Source organism: Pyrus communis, chromosome 7 (assembly GCF_041283825.1).
Source record: "Pyrus communis isolate YQ-2024b chromosome 7, ASM4128382v1, whole genome shotgun sequence".
Lineage (NCBI taxonomy): Eukaryota > Viridiplantae > Streptophyta > Magnoliopsida > Rosales > Rosaceae > Pyrus > Pyrus communis.
Window position 1 is genome coordinate 20707836 of NC_142571.1, and position 19393 is coordinate 20727228.

Genomic DNA, 19393 nt, shown 5'->3' on the forward strand with positions numbered 1-19393 from the left:
GCTACAGTCACACAATCACGTGGTGTTGTAACTTTACCATTTTTTTATGAAATGATAGATTTGTTAGATTAGAAAACCGACGGAGTTCAAACTCACGTTGTTGTTCAAGAGTAACATTTATCTCTACCTCTGTGATAGAGAGTCACTTGCTGTTGTGACTTGACTTACGAGTGAAAATTATTTTTCTATATATATTTATATTTATTTACGTTAAAACTCTCATTACTTTATCACAATATTACCGTTACACTCAACAGTTTCTTGTTTTTAATTTGTTCCTTTAGCAACGCAATTAATGGGAACGAAAAAAAAAGAAAGGAAGGCCGAATGCTTTGGATTCTTTGCCATGATTTCACGCTATGCGTGTTTCATGTTCATGATTTGTTTTTGCCACTTGGCTTTCTTTTATTTTCTCCTTTTATTTTCCCCTTTTCTCTTTTGCCGCTTGATAATAAGCTTAAATTTTAAATAAAAAAATACAAAGTATTTACAATGATTAAATGCATTGTAATATTACGATTTTTAAATGAACCGAATCATGAATTTATTCTATATTTATTTCCATACAAATAAAAATTTGAATTATTTTCAAATTAATACAACAACCGAAACTTATATCCAGTAATTATCGTACGTAATTCTAAAGTAATATTAATATACATTAAAGAATGTTACAAGAAGCTAAGAATCAACCTAATCAATTATCTAAGAAGATGTTCCAGTTGTATACTTTGACGTCAAAATTGGAATCTTGTTCCAGCAAGTGCCTTAGTTCCTTTGCCAGCTTGGCATCCTTGGCAAGCAACAAGGCAAAGCCTCCGCCTCCAGCACCCACGAGCTTGTAGCCGGAGCAGTACGGGTGTGCAAATCTGAAGAGTTGATCCACAAACTCGTTACTGCAGTAAGGGTCGAGTTCTTGATGCAGCCTCCAAGCCTCTAGCATTATCTCCCCAAGGTCGTCTATGTCACAGTTCATCAACGCTTCTCTCCCAATCTTGGCCAGTTCAGCGAGGCGCTTGATGCTGGATACAAGAAGGTTGTCCCTTCGGAGGTAGCGGGTTACCACCTTTTGCAAGACTTGGTGTGCAAGTCGAACCTACACAAATATCACAATTACATTATTTCATATACATGCAAATACAGACGTGTTTTCTTTGAGAACATGAGATGCATGAGCATGGACATGAAGAATAAAGCAACATCATATTAGGGTCCAGTAACTAAAGTGCGTGTGTAGAACAAGACTCTGCAATCGTTAACTAGACCAGCACGCTTCTACGGTTTTCACGATTGAACACACAATTATGTAATGCCATGTTTAATTGTTATTTACTTATTGCAGGCAAGAAGAATTATGCATTATCTAAAGTTGAAATTGAAAGGATGCCACATACTTGACCGGTAAAAACCACAAGCAAGCGTTGCTGCAACTCTGAAATTAACGGTGGGGAAGCCAAGAGTGGGACGACTTGTAGTCGCAATGGGATACCAGGAAAACTTGAAGTACATTTAACACCCGGGTAGAGACCCCCAATCTGATCCTGCCAACCACCACCTGTCCCCATGAGCTGCTCTAATACAAGAACAAGTCTCGCAACATTTTCATTACTTTCATCTCCATCCGTAATCTGAAGAAGTCCCTTCACAACTGCAGCTGCTAAGATGCTTGAAGTCCCCAAGCCACTTCCACGAGGTACGCAAGCCCATGTCCTGATCTGCAGACCCCTGGATGCAAGAGCATTTTCGTGAATAATGCCAGTCACAAGCAGTGCGGATTTGACAAGCCGAAATGGATCATTGTCATCAAATGGTGTGGCAATTGAGGTTAGGTCCTTAATGTGTAACTCATTTCCAGCATCATCACTAATACAGACACCAGTTTTTTTCGTTGTCTCAATGATGGTGCCAATTGGAAGAGAACCTTCCAAACTTATTGCCATATTCAGAACACAACCAGCGCGTTCCAAGCTCCATGGAGGAGTGTCACTCCAACCCCCAACAAAATCCACACGAACTGGTAATTCAACCTTCACCTTTCTGGGGTGGAATGAATGATCCACACAGCCGTCGAAATCATTGTTCTTATGGGACAGAATAGAGATATCGCTGGGAGCCTCATAGAGATGTTCTACAGACCATAGATTATAAAAAATCAAAAAAAAAGTGTTTTGTAAGTTTCTGGTCCTTTAAAGACCACAGAACGATCAGACAAGAAACATGAGTTACAAAATGAGTAGTATCTTGATTTTAAAATGTGGATGAGATTACTAAGAATTATGCCATTATTGAGATACGAATAATTGACTCTACCTTTAAAACCATATTTTACAGCTGAAGCTGTTTCATCAGCAACAGCATTCCAAACTTTGTGCTCCAACTTACGTGCCGTTGTTTCATTGCTACATGCTCGGAGAAGATCAACTTGAACCTGGAATGCTCGGCTTTTGGGAATAATCTTAGAGTTCTGCTCCAGGAGTCCGGGACAAAGACTTAGAAATTCCTCACATACTTTGACTCCTAAATCTTCCTTTTGCAGAACTTCTTCACACAATTGATATAAATTGCGGCCCAGCACCCCATAATTAATGCATGCTTTAGCGATTCCAGCTGCAAGGTCTGCTTGATGATCAATTGAACCATGACACATCTTTGAAAAATCAATTGATCTATGCAACTCCTCTAAACTGACACGAGGTGAACTTCTCCACAGAGAAAGCAAATGCTCAGAATTTTCATCACTCAAGCCCATCAACCACGATGCCAAAGTTAGCATCTCAAAGTAAGAAAGAATGGGGAATATTTTTGAATTCCACAAACACTTTTCATGAGTACCCATTGAGCTCCATAGATCATTTTCTTGGATTCCTAAATCTTGCACGACCTTCCTCCAGGGTTTCCCACAAAAAGTGCCATCCTTAGAGAGTGAAACCTTGGGGTTATCATGGAGGCCACAATATACTATGACTCTTCCAGTGTGTCCGACTAGAGGAACCTCCCAAAGACAATGGCGATCCGGAAGTATGAATCTAAATGAATTTTCTGCAACAATACTATTTACTTCTGGAACATTAACACCAACAACTATGGACAGAGAACCAACTTGCATTCTACTCGGAATGGTTGAATCATATATAAGAGAATCTTCCCCAATCGAGACAGCAGGTGCAATTTTGCTAGAAAGAAGAACAGCAGATGCTGCAATGTCAGATAGAGTGCTTGCTGGGATAGAACACTGGTGTCTTCGACCGACCAGTCCCGAGGCAGCTCCACTCAGATGATCCAAAACCTCACTTGAAGTTCCAAAATGTAAGAACGACAAATCATCTGCAGTTAAAATCAAGAAGCAGAAATCATATAGGAACTAATAATCATATAAAAGAAAAAAAAGTTGAAAATGTTAAATATATGGATAATCGCATCAAGGTAACACATACAAGCACAGTAGCTAAACATCTTCTGTTTTCCTAATCTGCTGACCAGTTCTTCGCCTGAAGGGCGCAGTCGCAACCAATCATGCTTTGCAGGTACCCAAGCTGCTACAAGATCTTCATATAAGCTCATCTGTGAAAAATACAAGGACATTATTAAAAAGGGTAATGGACCATCTATTTAAACCATATTTTGTAGACCATATGATGTGGTTGTTGATGATTGGATTATTACTTAACTATTGATTAACGTGCTTATTTCCTATTGGTGACACATCACACAGTTTGTAAATTTGGTCTTAAAAGTTGGTTTACCTAGCATTACTCTATTAAAAATTTAAAACCTTCCCAAAATCACTGAGAATTTCACACTTGGAGAAACCCGGTCCTATACATAGGATTTTACTGCAAAGCCTACAATAAGAATCCAGTTGAATTTATATCATAAACTATACACTTGCAGGACAACATGCAATGAAAGCTCATCGAAATAGTAACTTACCTCCTTTCTGGTCTTCAGAAGTTCTGAAATCATTGGTTGGCAGGAACATGCAAGTGTAACAAGCTCCTCCCACCCCTTACCTCTAACCGCTATTATTCCAGTATCAAGAAGTGTTCTACCATCATCAAGAATTGCATTGTTCTTAACAAGTTCGTCTATGCTAGGTTTCTGTAAGAGATTATCAACAAAGCTGACAGGATAACTTTTTTCTACATTTCTACTCTTAGATGCCACAACAACACCATGGTTAGACGCAATATCAAGGGTGATGGGAACAGTTATGATACAGGATGTGTTCTCTGGAAGCACCATGTTGGAGGCATCAAAACATGGAAGTACGTCTCCAGTCATAGTAAATATTCCACCTGCAAAGAATGAAACATCATTTACGCATGATGCTTGGAGAGATGAACTCAGTGACATTAACCACAAGATACGGTTAAGGTCATTCTAACATGACAGAACAAAATGCAAACCAAAATAATCAAATTAATTACAAATTCAACTTTCAAACTCTCAGATGGCAATATTATCTATATTTCTTTCATGGAATCAAATGACCTTAGACACATTTCTCAACCCTTCCTGCTAAAGCACTCCTAAAAGAATTGGCCCCATATGATATAGTTAACTAGTGTTAAAAGATAGAATGTGAAAAGTTCATTGGACACCGACTACAGATTCTCATAACAAAGAGATGGCCAAGTCTCACTTATATTGCAATAGACAGAACAACCAACCTTCATTTTTAAAAGCTTGTCTTGCACAAGAAGCAATTGCAAGTATATGATCAAAAAGCAGCGGGACTGGCCCGTCAGGGTCGTCAGCTGCCAGATACGGAAGTGGCAGGAAAACTTTCCCCATGGGATTTGCCCAGGGGACCCTTTTCGAATCACCACCAGCATGAAGCAATAATATATGCCTCTTGGCAATGAAGCTAACCATTTCCGAGAGATCATCATCCATTTCATTGCCACTTGCATTTCGACTTGACTCCGAGAACCCAAAACTGCCATTGCTTGTAGCTGCCACCTGCTTTTGAAATGAAACAGCTTACAGATACAAACAAAAAAACCAGCCCACATTACAATTAGTGAAAATTTAGCCACTTGCTGATGACATTTAAGAGTAAAGTGGCCACCTTTCTTCTTCAATTTGCTGTAAATTTAACAAATTACATACCCTTTTGCCTGTTTAGTGAAAATTAAGCTACCCAAATCATAATTAGTGAAAATTTAAGCTAACCCACATGGCAATTTCACAAAATTTTCGTAAATTTAATCACACATATCTACAATGCAAGCCAATTACCAAACTCAGAACAGTGTTACCTTTGAGTGTAGGCCCAACGTACGGTAATGCTTGGCGAGGGCGTGAATGGCGTGGAGAGTGGCGGCGCCGGAGCCGATGCGCTGGCCGTGGGGGTCAGGCACAGCGAGTGTGATCGTGGAGGCGGCTATGCGGCCCACCCGCTTGGCGCGAGTGAGCTGCCACTCGTAGAGCTCGGCCTGCTCGGGGCTAGCCGCCGTCAATACGATGGCGTCCCAAGTGGGAACCCGGGTCGGGTGCCTTACCGACAGCCTAAGGTGGAACCATGATTTCCGGAGCACAGCTGCCGCGTCAGCCTTCTGTTTGGATCGCGAGAATTTGGTATCCATTTTCCGGGAATCTGAGAATCTGAGAGAAAGCTTGAGTGGTGAGACTTTCAGATGTTGAATCTCTCAGTACGCCGATACTGATGGACCAATCATTTAACAGAAAAGCCGAACAGGTGGTGTGATAATGTCGGGTCATCCGGCGGTGGGTCGTCGTCGATTTTTGTCGGTAAAACAGCTGATAGAACGTCGTTTTGTTTGTCAGTGTACGACACGTCGTATAACGAATATTAAAAAGGGAAAAAAATGTTGGATCAGCTGTAAAAAGGAAATGGCTTCGCCCGGGTTCGAACCGGAGACCTTCAGTGTGTTAGACTGACGTGATAACCAACTACACCACGAAACCCTTTTGTTCATTTTGGTCAATTTATTATTTATATACTGACATAAAATTATCAGTAACATTTAGTTTATGGGAAAGCACCAAAGTTCTATAACCATATATTTATTTAAGGAGTTTGAATTGCATGCTTGTTTTTCCAATAATGCTACCGTTGTTTTAGATCTTCATTTAATTATATTTCCATTTTTTAATTTTCTAGTCATAACCTAAAATGTTTAATCTACTCCTCTCTCTATTCTCGAGTTTGAATTCTTTATTTGTAACTTAAACAAATTTATTAATGTGAAATATCAATTTGTCCCAAAAAAATAAGAAAAAAAACTTTTGACCAATTAATTTTTATGTAAGTTTGAATAAAACATAGTATCAGCATCGAAAAAAAATTTAGTCACATAGTTAGTTTTTTTTTATTTTTTTTACCAAACAATATTAATTACACTAAGAGATGGAGGATTAGGTCAAACCTCATAATAAACCAGTCATAATAATATGATTTAAATTTATCTTTAGTTTCTGTTAATTTCTCATTATCTTCTATATCATGTGTTGTTTAGAAGATAAATTGTAGATGGTTTTCATTATGAGATGTACCCTCTAGATGATGTCATTGGTCACTGCTATCAATTTTTTTTGTGTGGTACTATTCATACACAATTTTTACTTCTTACACATCCTTATTAATTTTCGAGTATGAGATCAAATAAATTCAAAAATCTCTCTATTAATTAATGAAATCATGTTTGTCAACCTAAATAGGGTGAAAAGACTACTTAGTCTTCTATCACACAAAAAAAAATTGATGGACAATAATGTAATTTCACAAGTCCAAATTTTACCGTTTTTTATTGAAACCCCACCTACAGATGATGTTAAAATACCTCCAATATTAAAAAAAAAAAAATACCCTCCCACTCCCCCCACGTTCTCTCTTTCTTTCACTCTCTCCTTCTCATTTAAAAAAAAAAAATATATTCATACACATAAAATGTGTCGGCAAATACTAGTATTAATAGACAAAAGTTAAAAAGATAATGTGAATAGCACAAACTATTTTTCTACACAAATCTATTTATTTAATTTTTCTTTAAAAAAGAAAAGATATAAAACAGCAAAAAATGAACCATCCACACACGTGTGTGTTTCGAGCTTGAATTTCGCGCGTCCCCAAAAATGAAAATCCCCCGTACCCGCTCTCCCCTCTCTCTCTCTCTCTCTCTCTTTTTCTCTCTCAAATTCCAACCCCATTTTCTTCTCGCTTTTTTCTCCCATTTTTCCTCGGTTCAGATTTTGCGGTCCCTCCATCTCTCAACCCCTCGCCCAACAGTCGAATTTTGCTCTGCCACCGCCTTCGTCTTCTCCTTCTGGTCAATCCTAATATCCGATCTCCACCGCCGCTTCTGACCCCCTCTCCGCCACTTGGGTTCACTTCAGGGATGGCTTTCGCCTAGTGGGTCGCGATGATATTCGCGTAGAGAATGACAAAACCGCGTTGCATGGAACTTGGGGTTTTGAACTCAGCCGGTTCATTGGTTCCTTCCGCCGCCGTCGAATGCCGATTCTGCTTCCAGTCGGCATTCGATTTCTTCTGCATCGCTTCTGAAGCCTTCTATGAGCTGTTGCTGCGTCGTCGTTTTTTTTTTTTTTTTGACCCAATCAACGGCGTTTACTTTCTATAGCTGAATGAGAGAAGAATACATTTTCCAAATTAGAAAATTTGACCCACTAAATTATTTGCTAGAAGAAAAAAATATATAAAAAAGAAAAGGTCCTTGTCTTTCTGGTGCGGTAGCTGTTTGGTTCTTGGCAGGAAATGAATTCAGGGGTCGGATTGGTATCGCCAGTAAGTAATGGGATGTTTCCAGTGGCGAAGCTCCTCGATGAAGAGGTCGATTTTGTAGAGAAGGACCCAAGCAATCGATATGTTCGGGTAAATATCACAACTTGCACATTTTGGATTGTGGAATAAGGATTGTGTTCAAGCTGCAATTTTTATATGGTTTCGATATGTTGAATTTCGTGTAGTGATGCGTCACATTTTGATGGAAAGGTTCAATTTTGTTGAATGGATTGTACATTTTGTAACTTTGTTGCTTTTGTTTTAGTGACTGATTAATTTTGTTGTTTCAAATGAATTGGTATCAGATTGTATATGTGAGTGCAAGATTGTTCATCAGATTAAGCAGCTAGCTTTTGAGCCGATTTAGATAGAAACAAATGAATTGTTATTTTTTGTTAGAACTGAGAAGATTGTGTTTCCCCTTCCGTTCAGTCTTTTATTTCTCCTTTAATTCATTTTTTTTTTCTTATTTTCTGGTAACAGTACAATGAAATCTTGGGCAAGGGTGCCTTCAAGACTGTGTACGGTTCTGAGACCTTTCTCTTTGTAGTTTGTTTTTTTTTTTTTTCCTTCACTTTTGTTTTCTGGATTTCGTTATTTTTAGGAACAAAAGTTTCGTTAAATTGAAGAATTATCATTAATTTTTTAAATTTTGGGTATCTCATTCATTATTTGCAGCTACAAGGCATTCGATGAAGTTGATGGAATAGAAGTGGCTTGGAGCCGGGTGAAGATCGATGCTGTCTTGCGGTCACCAGAAGATTTGGAAAAATTGTATTCTGAAGTTCATCTTCTGAAATCACTGAAACATGAAAACATTATTAAGTTGTATAATTCATGGGTGGATGATCAGAAAAATACGATCAACATGATTACGGAGCTCTTCACATCTGGAAGCCTAAGGCAGTAAGTTCTATTGATTCCTTCTCATTCTGTCTTTGTATCGTTTAACTGCATTATATGAAATCAAACTAACTGCGCACGTTTTGGTTATTAGATATCGTAAGAAGCATAAAAATGTGGATACAAAGGCCATAAGGAACTGGGCAAGGCAGATTCTCCGAGGTTTAGCCTTTCTCCACAGTCATAGCCCCCCTATCATTCATAGAGACTTAAAATGTGAGAATATTTTCATTAATGGAAATCATGGAGAAGTTAAAATCGGAGACCTTGGATTGGCAACTGTTATGCAGCAGCCTACCGCTCGCAGTGTGATTGGTAAGGAATCTATAACATCAGATGTTATCTCTTGGTTAAACCGTCTAAACAAGTACTGAAACTTTTTCTTTTCTCTACGTAAGGGACTCCCGAGTTTATGGCTCCAGAGCTCTATGAAGAGGAATATAATGAACTCGTTGACATATACTCCTTCGGAATGTGCATGTTAGAGATGATTACTTTTGAGTATCCGTATAGTGAATGCAAAAGTCCTGCTCAAATATTTAAGAAGGTTACCTCTGTAAGTTGAGGAATCATCGGAATATCATCATTCCTTCTGTTGGCTGTTTAAAGTAGAATCACTTGGTTCCACAGGAATCTTATTTCTGGTATGTTGTTTTGCAGGGCATTAAACCTGCAGCCCTTGGGAAGGTGAATGACCCCCAAATCAAGGAGTTCATTGAAAAATGTCTGGTTCCTGCATCTGAGAGGGTATCGGCGAAAGAGTTGCTCAGAGATGCATTCCTTCAAGTTGACAATCCAAAGGAACCAATCCGTGATCCCTTACGGTTGCCTAACCAGAGTCTAAAAGCAACAAATTTACCAAAGTCTGGGCCTTTATCCATGGACATAGATATTGACTACAAGCAGCTATCTATAACCACATGTACAGGAAGCAACAATGGGAGTCCACTGGTTCTGGAATTTCAAAGGACACATAAGAACAATGAGTTCAGGTTATGCGGGATAAAAAATGACGACGATTCAGTATCATTGACCTTGCGTATAGCTGATGCATGTGGTAAGTATGCAAACTGGGAAATTGGATATACAATTATGTCTAGTATTGTTATTCCCGTCAGGAATGTAATAGCATGACTTTTCTGTATCTTACAGGTAAGGTGAGGAATATACATTTTCTCTTTTACATTGCTAGTGATACTGCAGTGTCTGTGGCGAGCGAGATGGTTGAACAACTGGAATTAGCAGATCATGATGTGGCTTTCATTGCTGAGTTTATCGATTACTTGATAATGAAACTTCTACCTGGTTGGAAGCCCTCATCCGATTATTCCTCAACTGGACCAGCGAGTCTTTGTGGCGGATCCTTAGTCCGTAAAAATGGAAAACCATCATTGTCAAGCCTGTGGGGTTCAGTGCCATCTGGTGCTCCTGATGGTTTGATGGTAGAGCAAGGTGGCCACTCCTGTGATAAGCCTGATACCATCAATTTTAACGGTGGAATTACCTCTTATCCAAGCTTTGCTGATTTTGCCGATGAATCTGTTAATTGCAATACTTCTGAACAAGAGCCGAGGTATTCATATTTCGATGACAGCAAGTTACAGAGCGATTATGCTAGCAATGAAGGAGGAGGCTTCCCAGTGAATGGAATCATAAAGAAGTTGCAGTTTCAGTTGCATGGACACGATTTATCAAAAGATACGAGCTTGGCAAGCAGCTGTTATTCTCCATCTTTGGTAGATAATGATCTGGATGCCGATTCAAAGTTGGAACTCGAAATGATTGAGTCACAGTACCAGCGGTGGTTCCAGGAACTTTCAAGGATGAGGGAGAAAGCATTGGAAATGACCAGAAAGAGATGGTTAGAAAAGAAGAAAGTGGCTGTTGGCTAATTTAGAGCCCTACTGAACCCAATTTTTTTCCATAACTCGTTTCCCTTGTATATTGTTGACTGGTAACTCTATTTAAGCATCGACGTGATGTTTAACCCTTGGATCGGATGCGGCTCACTTTTTTCGGCAGTCGCGATCATTCTCGGGACTAAATTTTATGCTGATATCCTGTTACTTTTGTTTGTTGAGTATGAATAGATTACCGGATTTGCTAATGCATCCTCAGCTTCTTTTTGCAGATGGATGATCACAACTGATAACATAATGCTTCGGGTTTGTCAGCTATTCTAACAAGTATAGCTGAAAAATACCAAACCGCATTCGATCAATAGCATATTTCACAGGGTTGACATAGCTTGAGATCACGCATATTGAATTCAAGAGAAGCACCAAGAAACGTAAACAAATGGCAGGATTTACAGACCACAGAAGAACAAAGTAAAAGGCTAGAACGAGAAAAACATGAAACCAACCTTCAGTTTTGGGCGCATTCTTGTAGTCGTCCAGGGTAAAAGATGGGCTGTATCATCTCTTTTTTAACCTTAACCTGCGAGCGCAGAACGAAAATCAGCTCTCACATTACGCATACCCTTCAAAACCTCGGCAAAACTCCATTTCCTAAAGCCTCTAACCACAAATCTCCCCCGCTCTCTGCAATTATTTTCGATTTCGAGGTGTCATCACATTGTGTGTGCTTATAAACAACCACCAACAAATCACACCGGTTATTCAATGTGGATTTCAGAGGTTTTTAAGAAACTTTTTTAAGTGACAGATTTCAAGGGATTGTATGATCCTTGCAACTTTTTAACGATTCTTATGGATTTTGTTTAAAGATTTGAAAGGATTCTTATGGACTTTGATTAAATATTTGAATAGATTTTGAGACTCTCTTCTCATTTAAAAATTATTCTTTAAATAAAAAATAAGATTAATTTTTCTTTTTTTTTAGTACATCAATATTTTTATACTAAGAGGAGAGAGAGTTTGGCTAAATCACACAATGGGTAGCCTAATTTGGTATCAAATTCACCATCCACGAGATTCGAACCTAAAACCTCTCACTTCCAAGTGAAGAAAAAGATTCAAAATGATTCTAAGGGTAGATAAAATGGTTGGGTTGAGGGCTTCCTGTGTATATTCAAGTCAACATAATGAACTAACATGTTCGAAATTGAGACCATGATATATCATATAATAATACCAAGTAAAAAGAAGAGAAGAGGACAATTGAGTAGTTAAGAAATTTTATAATGGTCAAATTGAATCGAATTCTATAAACCAAAAGAATAATTTGATTAAAAGAGAATAGAAAGTAGGCCAGGTGAGAGATCTCATTCAAGTCACCTTGGTGGGGTGGGGTGGGTGGGTGGCTGAGACGCCAGAAGGAAGAAAGGATGGGTTTCTCAGAGAAAATTGAGAGTGAGAAAGAAAGCTCGAGTTGCAGAGTAAAGAGAGAGAAAGAAAGTGAGGGGGTTGAAAAGAAATCCTACGGGTGGAGATAGGATTTTGTTATGCTTACCATTCATTCTCAAATCTTACAAAATCTCTCATTGAATGAAATTCATCAAAATCTATGAATATTTGAATACTTACAATGAAACAAAATCAAAAGGTACCCACTTTTCATCATAAATCCAAACAAAATAAAAATTGAGAGAAGGAAAGAAGCTCATTTACATAACTAGGAAGACCGAAGACCCACTGAATCAGATAGAGAGAGAACCCCAATTTTAGGGCTCAAAACCCTAAGAAAAAAAAATTAAACTAAATATTACAAAATTAACATAGGAGAAACAATGAGATTAGGGTTTGGAGACGAACAGTTAAGGGAGAAGCTTAAAGAAACCACTTTGCAAGCGAGACGCTAGGGTTAGGGTTTAAAGGTGTTGTTCTGTAAGACAGAACGAGTGGCAGAGTAGGGTAAATATGGAAGCGCATGAGAGCAATTTGGTACGAAGGCGCCTCCCCATTTTTTTAAAAATTGACTGACCCAATACCCGACCTCATCTGAATTAAATTTTTTAGCTGCTAGTGCTAGTGCGTGGGCGTGCGTTCCGACTAAAATAAAAAATAATGTTAGAAATCTTACCGTTGGCCGTGTGCCCATTTTTGAGCTATTGGATTTCAATTTTTTTGAAATCCAGCGGTCCAGATTAATTAATTTAATAAAAATTTATACAAATTATAAAAATACAGAAAAAATAAAACAAAATATTTTTTTTATATAAATACCTATCCATCTTTAACAAAAATTGTACTTTCAGATAATGACACGTGACGTGATAAGATTGGCTAAAAATCCTATCCAAATTTTAAAATTAAATTATTTTTTATTATTTTATTAAAAAAATTAATAGTATTTAAATACATATTGACAAGGTTATTCAGTTTAGAGGTGGAGATGCACTTGGGCAGTAACTATTCACTGCACTCAATTAGTATTCATTTGGGTGAATTGAATTGACTCTTGACTAGGGGTTTTTTAGAGGTGGAGTTGCTCTTATACAATATCACTTTTCTTATACAATACTAGTATATGTCCACACACAAAGAGGGTATGAATTTTTTTATTTTATTTATTATTTTTAAAATTGAAAGAGAAAGGAAGAAGTGAGAGAGAACTGTAGGTAAAGACTTGAATAAAAAATAACAAAATTTTGTTTTATGAAATTACATTATTGCCCTTAACTTTTTGTTGTGATATACGACTAAATGGTCTTTTCACCCTCTTTTAGTTGATAAAGAGAGTTTTATTAATATGTAGTTTAGATACTGAATAATTAAATAATAAACGGCCTATTTAGTCTCTAAATTATATTTGAATACAAATTAAGTTCCTAAAAAAATTGTCAATCCCTTCGTACTATAAGAATCAAAGCTCTAATATCTAATTTTTCATCAATTGAAGACACTTTAACAACCAATAACATTATTTTGTTGCCCAAAACCTAACATTGCATATACAGGGTTAACACCCTTGTATATACAATGTTACCTTGGGCATAAAGGAACAAAGGCCTGGAGTACAAGTAAAAGAATTACACATATTTCAGCCTTGCCACCCTTTTTTAACTTATGGCCCCATCAGATTTCTTTAGCTACCAAAATGTGGCGTGTCTCATGAGAATCGTGACTGCATCACTAAAAAATTAAAAACCCCAAAACCCTACCTATATATATTGTCCGGAGGAGAAAATTGAAATAGTCTTGCTTTTTGCTGTTTTTCTTTTGGTGGATGGGCATTCAGGTAAGAAATAACAATGCTTGACCGGTATCATTATTTCTTATATATATATATATATATATATTGTCTGGAGGAGAAAATTGAAATAGTCTTGCTTTTTGCTGTTTTTCTTATGGTGGATGGGCATTCAGGTAAGAAACAACAATGCTTGACCGGTATCATTATTTCTTCCAGATTCTTCATTTTAATCAAGGATGGACTGGGACGCAACAGATATTAAAACCCTACTTAATTAACAATCCTGTCTTAATCATCGCATTTGTTTATCCAATATATCTTGTTTGGATTCCCTCCTCATTTGATAATTCTATATTATATATTTCATCTCAATAATTGATGTCTGCTTCAATGGTTTTGTAGTTGTTCAATTAGGTGATTGCTTGGAGAAGATGAACAGCTTTGGCTTGGTGCCGGTGGTTAATATCAAGCTTAATTAGCAGTTAATTGGTATGTGACTTTAATTTCTTCCTGTTTTTGTAATTTTCTTGCAGCAATTAAATTAAAGTGATATATATTGCTGTTAAGCAAATCCTCCAATCAATGGCTGATTTAGCTGGGCCAAGGCTGTATGGTTGCTACAAGTGCCAGAATCATGTTTGCTGTCATGATGATATTGTCTCTAAAGCTTTTCAGGTGATCCAAGCACATGTGATTTCTCCTCCATATCTCTATTTACTATTATGCAGTTTACAGCAATTGTTCTGGCAATTGGGTCATTGCATCAGATTTAATAGTGTGTCATTGCATTGAAAATCTGGTCTGGAGTGTTATATTTGATTATACAGAACATGAAGTTTCAGTTATGGAAATGTTTTTATTTGCCATAAATAGTATACTATGTTATGTTATCCGACTATTAATTGATTAGACGGATTCAATAGTACATAATTGATATGTCATGTCTTCATGCTACCAATGAGCAGATGCATTATTAGTTAAAATGCCTTTCGTTGATTCGTGAATTCTTGTTTAAATATACAATTCAAAGAGAGAAACTTATCTACAACGGGGAAGTCATTGTGACGGTATCTCAAATCAATCACGTATGTACTAGAGTGTGGTAAAGTCAAAATGCATGACAGTACCAAAATGATGTATATACCACAATGATTTCCATATTGTAGGCAAGTCCTAATAGCTGGATAAGGCAACACAAATGATGAGAGTGGGTGGAGAAATGAGTCACGATTAGGTTAGGTCTGGAGTTTAATTCTTCATGTTGTGAAAAAAAAAAGAAAAAGATAAAAACAATAGTGTGACAAGACAAGCATCATCTCATATAATTTAAACACTATATATGGAGTACTTTGCAAATATTTGAAGATCTTTGTGCCATATATGTATACATATATATATGATATGCTTTGCTTTGTTAGGCAAGCCGTGGCAGGGCCTTTCTGTTCTCCCATGCAACAAACGTGGTCGTAGGGCCTAAAGAGGATCGGCATCTGATCACAGGTCTCCACACAGTTGCTGATGTACACTGCTGTGATTGTGGGGAGGTGTTAGGCTGGAAATATGTCAAGGCTTATGAGGAATTGCAGAAGTACAAAGAAGGAAAATTCGTTCTTGAAAAATTTAAGATTGTTAAGATCAATTGGTAGCATATGTACTCATCAGTTCGGGTTGTGGAATTTGTTGTGATTGATTGTTCATAAGTTTCTATTCATCTTGTACAAAGAAACTCTTAATTTCCAATTCGGATATGGTGGTATCCTTTTGTGAATAATAATAATGTTGACCTTTATTCATGAACGAAAATTTTATTTGTCAGACGATTTGACATATAAGTCAATTTGTAATCATGTTGAATTTTTATTCCAATCTGGTGTCGCCAACCCTAGCTTCGACCATGGTTGGTTATACATTCTCCTTTTCCTCTCTATCTCCGCTTCCTCTCTGTCTCCTCTTCCTTCTTTCGGTTGTGTTTTCCCATGCTCTCCATATCGATTTGTCCTTTTCTTCTTATTCCACTAGCGTCCCTCTTCCTTGTTCATACATACTCTAATCTACAATCATGCTTTACTGATATAAACCGTAGAGCTTCGGTGCTTGCACAGACTTGATGTTCTGAACACCACCACCTTCTCTCTAATTGCCTTTGCTGGCAGTGTTGCTTGTGGGTTTCCACATGCCAAACCGACTATCGAGGTGATCAAGCTCGGGTCAGGTAATATTAATAGTGCTCAAGCTCAGAAAAAGCTCATAACCGCAAGCTCAAGCTCGAATCAAATAATTGTTTCAAGTTCTAGTTGGGCTCGACTCTAACTTTCAAGTTCAAACTCGGCTTGGCTTGTAAACTAAATATGAACTTTTATATGGCTTTGGTCAACTCAGTTCTCTGAACAAGCTTGAACAGTTCGACTTAATTTTTATTAACACCTAAAATAATAAACTTCATTTTCAGAATTTAGCCCAATGATATTTTTTTTTTCTTTCAGTTTCAGATTCATCAAATCGGTCCTTTATCTAGTGACTGACTCATCCATGCTGCCTCTACCATCCAATTTTGTTAAGAATTTCATTAATTGGCTGACTTGTCATGCATATGGGCCAACAAGCCAATAGTGTTGTGTCATGTGGGTGTATATTAAATATCCATTCCTTCAATAATTTTTTTTAAAGAAAGTACGATATTCATTGAACATTGAAATACGTACAAATCAAGGATATGATGCTTACAGTAGGCCTCAATAAAAACCTTACCGGAGCTTTCAATAAAGACCTAAAATCACAGTGGTTAAAAGAATTATCAAAACAAATTCAAATAAAAGAAAAAAAATCGGTTGATAAATGAATTTCCATTTGTTTACTACTACTTATCAAATCTTGCTCTATAATCATATAGAGAGCTTAGGCAAAAACACAAAATACATTTCATATAACTTCATTTAAAAATTCAGCCATGATCCTAATAAACTTGTTACTTAACCAAGTTAAAAACAATACTGCCATCAACTATAAACTGATTTAAGATCAGTAAAGACTAATTTTTTATTTTGTAATATCAGTTTCACAGTTTATGCACTTCTGCAATATCAGTTTTAAATTTTTTTTGCACTTCTGTAAGATCAGTTTTAAAATTTTCTTGCACTTCTACAAGATCATTTTCATAGTTCATGTACTTCTACAAGATCAGTTTCATAGTTCATGCACTTCTACAAGATCATTTTTAAAATTTATTGTACTTCAACAAGATAAGTTTCAAAATTTATGCACTTTTGCAAGATCAATTCCAAAACTCTAACAATTATGCAAGATTAGTTTAAAATTTCTTGCACTTCTGCAAAATCAGTTTTACAATTTTAGCAATTTTGCAAATTTAGTTTCAAATTCAAGCAATTCTACGAAATCAATTTCAAAATTCTTGTACTTATTCAAGGCAAGTTTCAAAATTTTAGCCATTCTGCAATATCAGTTTCAAAATTCAGTAATTTTGTAAGATTAATTTTCAAAATTCATGCATTTTTGTAAGATTAGTTTCAAATTTTCAACCCTTCTGCAAGATCAATTCAAAATTCATGCGTCCAAATCATCAAAACCTCAAAATCAAATACGTGCACAAATACTAAAATCAAAAGGAAAAAAACACTCATAAATCTAGGGAACATAATAAAGAAGAAGATGAGAGAGAAGTATGAAAAGAAGGAAGAGGAGAGAGATAGAAAGTGAGAGATAGGAGGGAGGAAGAGGAAGAAAAGAGAGAGAGAGAGAGAGAGAGAAGTGCCGAAGAAAAAAGAGGAGAGAGATAGGTAAACACTAATCTTTCAAACATAGTAAGATAAAATTGTAAATACAAAGACATTAGAAAAACAACCATAACATTACCTGCCACATGGATATGTTTTGTCCCTCTATGAAGTAAATCAAAAACTTTATCTCTCCAAAATATAGTCTTGCAAGTTGGTTCTATGTATAATTTCTCATAAAATGGAAGAAATATAAGATTAATTACATAAAAATTAAACACTGTATTATCAACAAGAAGTAGAAAGTTTTCTGATTTGAATTTTTGTGAAATCCCTTTTTTTCTCAGCAAACCTCCTCATGACACTCACCTTGGTGCGCTATTATCAGTGACCCTGTAACTTCGGGTGAAAGGGGTGTTCTCTTATCTTATGACAATATCATCACCTTGCCTCCTGCCCCACCTGCATCGACCTCGAGTCCCATCACCACCACCCACCATGACAAAATTCCACTCCTTTATCTCTCTCGATCAAAAGCCTAAGGTTTTAGATTGCGAAAGGGCATGGGTACTGGCCTGGTAGGGCAATGGGGATTTAGATAGGGGAAGACCCATCGCTCTACGACAACGACTTTCTCGAGGTTGGCTAAGTTGAGGTTGGTAATTAGGTTGATTTGGCAGTCAATTACCAGAAGAGAAGTGTTACAACGGTGTGGGAGTGGGACGTGGTAGGTGGTAGACTAGTAATGGTGGGACTTGAGGTTTACACTGACGGTGATGTTTGTGGCTAAGATGGTTTATTTTGTTGAAGATGATGCATTTGGTTTTTACATTAAAGGGTTGTATTCAATTAAGAATTTAAGGGTTATAAATTCTTTGAGTTTAATAGAGTTTCATAGACTCCATGTGAATTTTTAGTGAAATCATTCAAAAGCTTATGGGAAGAGACCTGATTTCATAGAGCCTAAAATAAACTATAAAATCCCTCCAAATCAATTAATATCTTTTAAAATACTTTAAAATCAAATTTTAATTGAATACATATGGAGTTTTATAAACTACTTTAAAATCCGGAATGAATACAATTGGATGCTTAGCTACTAGTAGTATCCGAGCCAAATCTTAACCAAGTAAATCTTGCAACTTTCTTGTCTTCCCTATTTTGGGCATTAGAATGTTTTGACCCTTGAATGGATTTCTTGATTCAACATTGAGCCGACCCCACTTTCCTCTCCCACGACAAAAACTTGTTACCCAAGTTTGAACTCCCATTTTATCATTGATGACGACTCTATTCGACGCTAGCAATCGCATTTAATTCTTTCCGCCATTTTTTTCAATTTTCTTACATTATGGCTGAAGGATAGACTTTACCTTTACTTAGGGAATGACAACAATACTACTACACACTTCCATGCTCGTAGGTTGCCTTCCCTTATGCATCTAGTCACTTCACTAATGTGAATAGTTTAGGTTATAAAGGGGGGCGGTTTGGTTATATCTCTTATTTGCGTTCTTCTTCAAACCTTTTGGCAAGATAGTTGGAATTCTCACTGATATAGCGTGTGTGCCACCAATGCTTTGTCTTTGAAAACGCAGAATATTGTTATATAATTCGCTTTTTCAAAATATGTTGTCTGTCCTAACTAGATGTCATGGGGCAATAAGGGGTACTTTATCTAAACTAGGCAGGATAATTTCGCTAACTTTCATGCTCTGATAACAATGTTTCTAGTCAACGGGAGTGGTTATTGGAAATAATTTATTGTGTCCATCGTTTGGGCTCATAATAAATTAAAAGTTGCTTCTGCTACTTAGCCTAGGGCCTTTAGTATTGTTCAAGGACGTGTCGTAGGATAATGACTAGGAGGATTTAAAAGGCATTATGGCATTAAGAT

At 36.9% G+C, this 19393-nt stretch overlaps 3 protein-coding genes and 1 non-coding gene across 13 annotated transcripts; 2 read left to right on the forward strand and 2 right to left on the reverse strand.

Moving 5' to 3' along the window:
* Window positions 1–519: 519 nt before the first annotated feature.
* FKGP (L-fucokinase/GDP-L-fucose pyrophosphorylase) lies at window positions 520–5753 on the reverse strand. Of its 2 annotated transcripts, none has more exons than XM_068473426.2 (7): window positions 5262–5753; window positions 4671–4962; window positions 3931–4295; window positions 3435–3561; window positions 2311–3324; window positions 1395–2128; window positions 520–1096 (listed from the first exon to the last, which is right to left on the reverse strand). In XM_068473426.2, exons 1-7 carry the CDS (start codon window positions 5586–5588, stop codon window positions 698–700), a joined length of 3258 nt encoding a protein of 1085 aa, XP_068329527.2. In that variant the 5' UTR covers window positions 5589–5753; the 3' UTR covers window positions 520–697. The 2 variants fall into 2 exon arrangements, with proteins under 2 accessions (XP_068329527.2, XP_088552620.1); XM_088696494.1 differs by having other exon boundaries at window positions 4671–4965; window positions 5262–5725.
* A 104-nt stretch (window positions 5754–5857) lies between these two features.
* TRNAV-AAC (transfer RNA valine (anticodon AAC)) lies at window positions 5858–5931 on the reverse strand. Its single transcript has one exon. It is a non-coding gene; the product is annotated as a tRNA-Val (tRNA).
* Window positions 5932–7163: 1232 nt separating this feature from the next.
* LOC137735444 (putative serine/threonine-protein kinase WNK10) lies at window positions 7164–11419 on the forward strand. Of its 3 annotated transcripts, XM_088696496.1 has the most exons (8): window positions 7164–7855; window positions 8249–8286; window positions 8444–8671; window positions 8763–8983; window positions 9067–9224; window positions 9329–9725; window positions 9821–10529; window positions 10800–11419. In XM_088696496.1, coding segments are annotated over exons 1-8 (1869 nt in total). In that variant the 5' UTR covers window positions 7164–7738; the 3' UTR covers window positions 10801–11419. The 3 variants fall into 3 exon arrangements, with proteins under 3 accessions (XP_088552622.1, XP_068330968.2, XP_088552623.1); XM_068474867.2 differs by having other exon boundaries at window positions 9821–11419; XM_088696497.1 differs by lacking the exon at window positions 8249–8286 and having other exon boundaries at window positions 9821–11419.
* Window positions 11420–13723: 2304 nt separating this feature from the next.
* On the forward strand, window positions 13724–15505 carry LOC137733298 (protein yippee-like At4g27745). 7 transcript variants are annotated; one of them, XM_088696580.1, is made up of 4 exons: window positions 13724–13810; window positions 14168–14254; window positions 14333–14455; window positions 15184–15505. In XM_088696580.1, exons 3-4 carry the CDS (start codon window positions 14348–14350, stop codon window positions 15409–15411), a joined length of 336 nt encoding a protein of 111 aa, XP_088552706.1. In that variant the 5' UTR covers window positions 13724–13810; window positions 14168–14254; window positions 14333–14347; the 3' UTR covers window positions 15412–15505. The 7 variants fall into 7 exon arrangements, with proteins under 7 accessions (XP_088552706.1, XP_088552704.1, XP_088552703.1 ...); XM_088696581.1 differs by lacking the exon at window positions 13724–13810 and adding an exon at window positions 13920–13938; XM_088696578.1 differs by having other exon boundaries at window positions 13759–13810; window positions 14168–14455.
* The last annotated feature ends 3888 nt before the right edge of the window (window positions 15506–19393 follow it).

Excerpts from the sequence above, each read along its gene's own strand:
- FKGP (XM_088696494.1), bottom strand. The coding sequence starts at position 5,588 with ATGGATACCAAATTCTCGCGATCCAAACAGAAGGCTGACGCGGCAGCT. Across the intron at positions 4,296-4,670 it reads ACAAGCTTTTAAAAATGAAG|GTGGAATATTTACTATGACT; the intron begins GTTGGTTGTTCT and ends CATTCTTTGCAG. Across the intron at positions 2,129-2,310 it reads TGTAAAATATGGTTTTAAAG|AACATCTCTATGAGGCTCCC; the intron begins GTAGAGTCAATT and ends TATGGTCTGTAG.
- LOC137735444 (XM_068474867.2), top strand. The coding sequence starts at position 7,739 with ATGAATTCAGGGGTCGGATTGGTATCGCCAGTAAGTAATGGGATGTTT. Across the intron at positions 8,287-8,443 it reads AAGGGTGCCTTCAAGACTGT|CTACAAGGCATTCGATGAAG; the intron begins GTACGGTTCTGA and ends CATTATTTGCAG. Across the intron at positions 8,984-9,066 it reads TACCGCTCGCAGTGTGATTG|GGACTCCCGAGTTTATGGCT; the intron begins GTAAGGAATCTA and ends TCTCTACGTAAG.
- LOC137733298 (XM_088696580.1), top strand. The coding sequence starts at position 14,348 with ATGGCTGATTTAGCTGGGCCAAGGCTGTATGGTTGCTACAAGTGCCAG. Across the intron at positions 14,456-15,183 it reads TTCAGGTGATCCAAGCACAT|GCAAGCCGTGGCAGGGCCTT; the intron begins GTGATTTCTCCT and ends TTGCTTTGTTAG.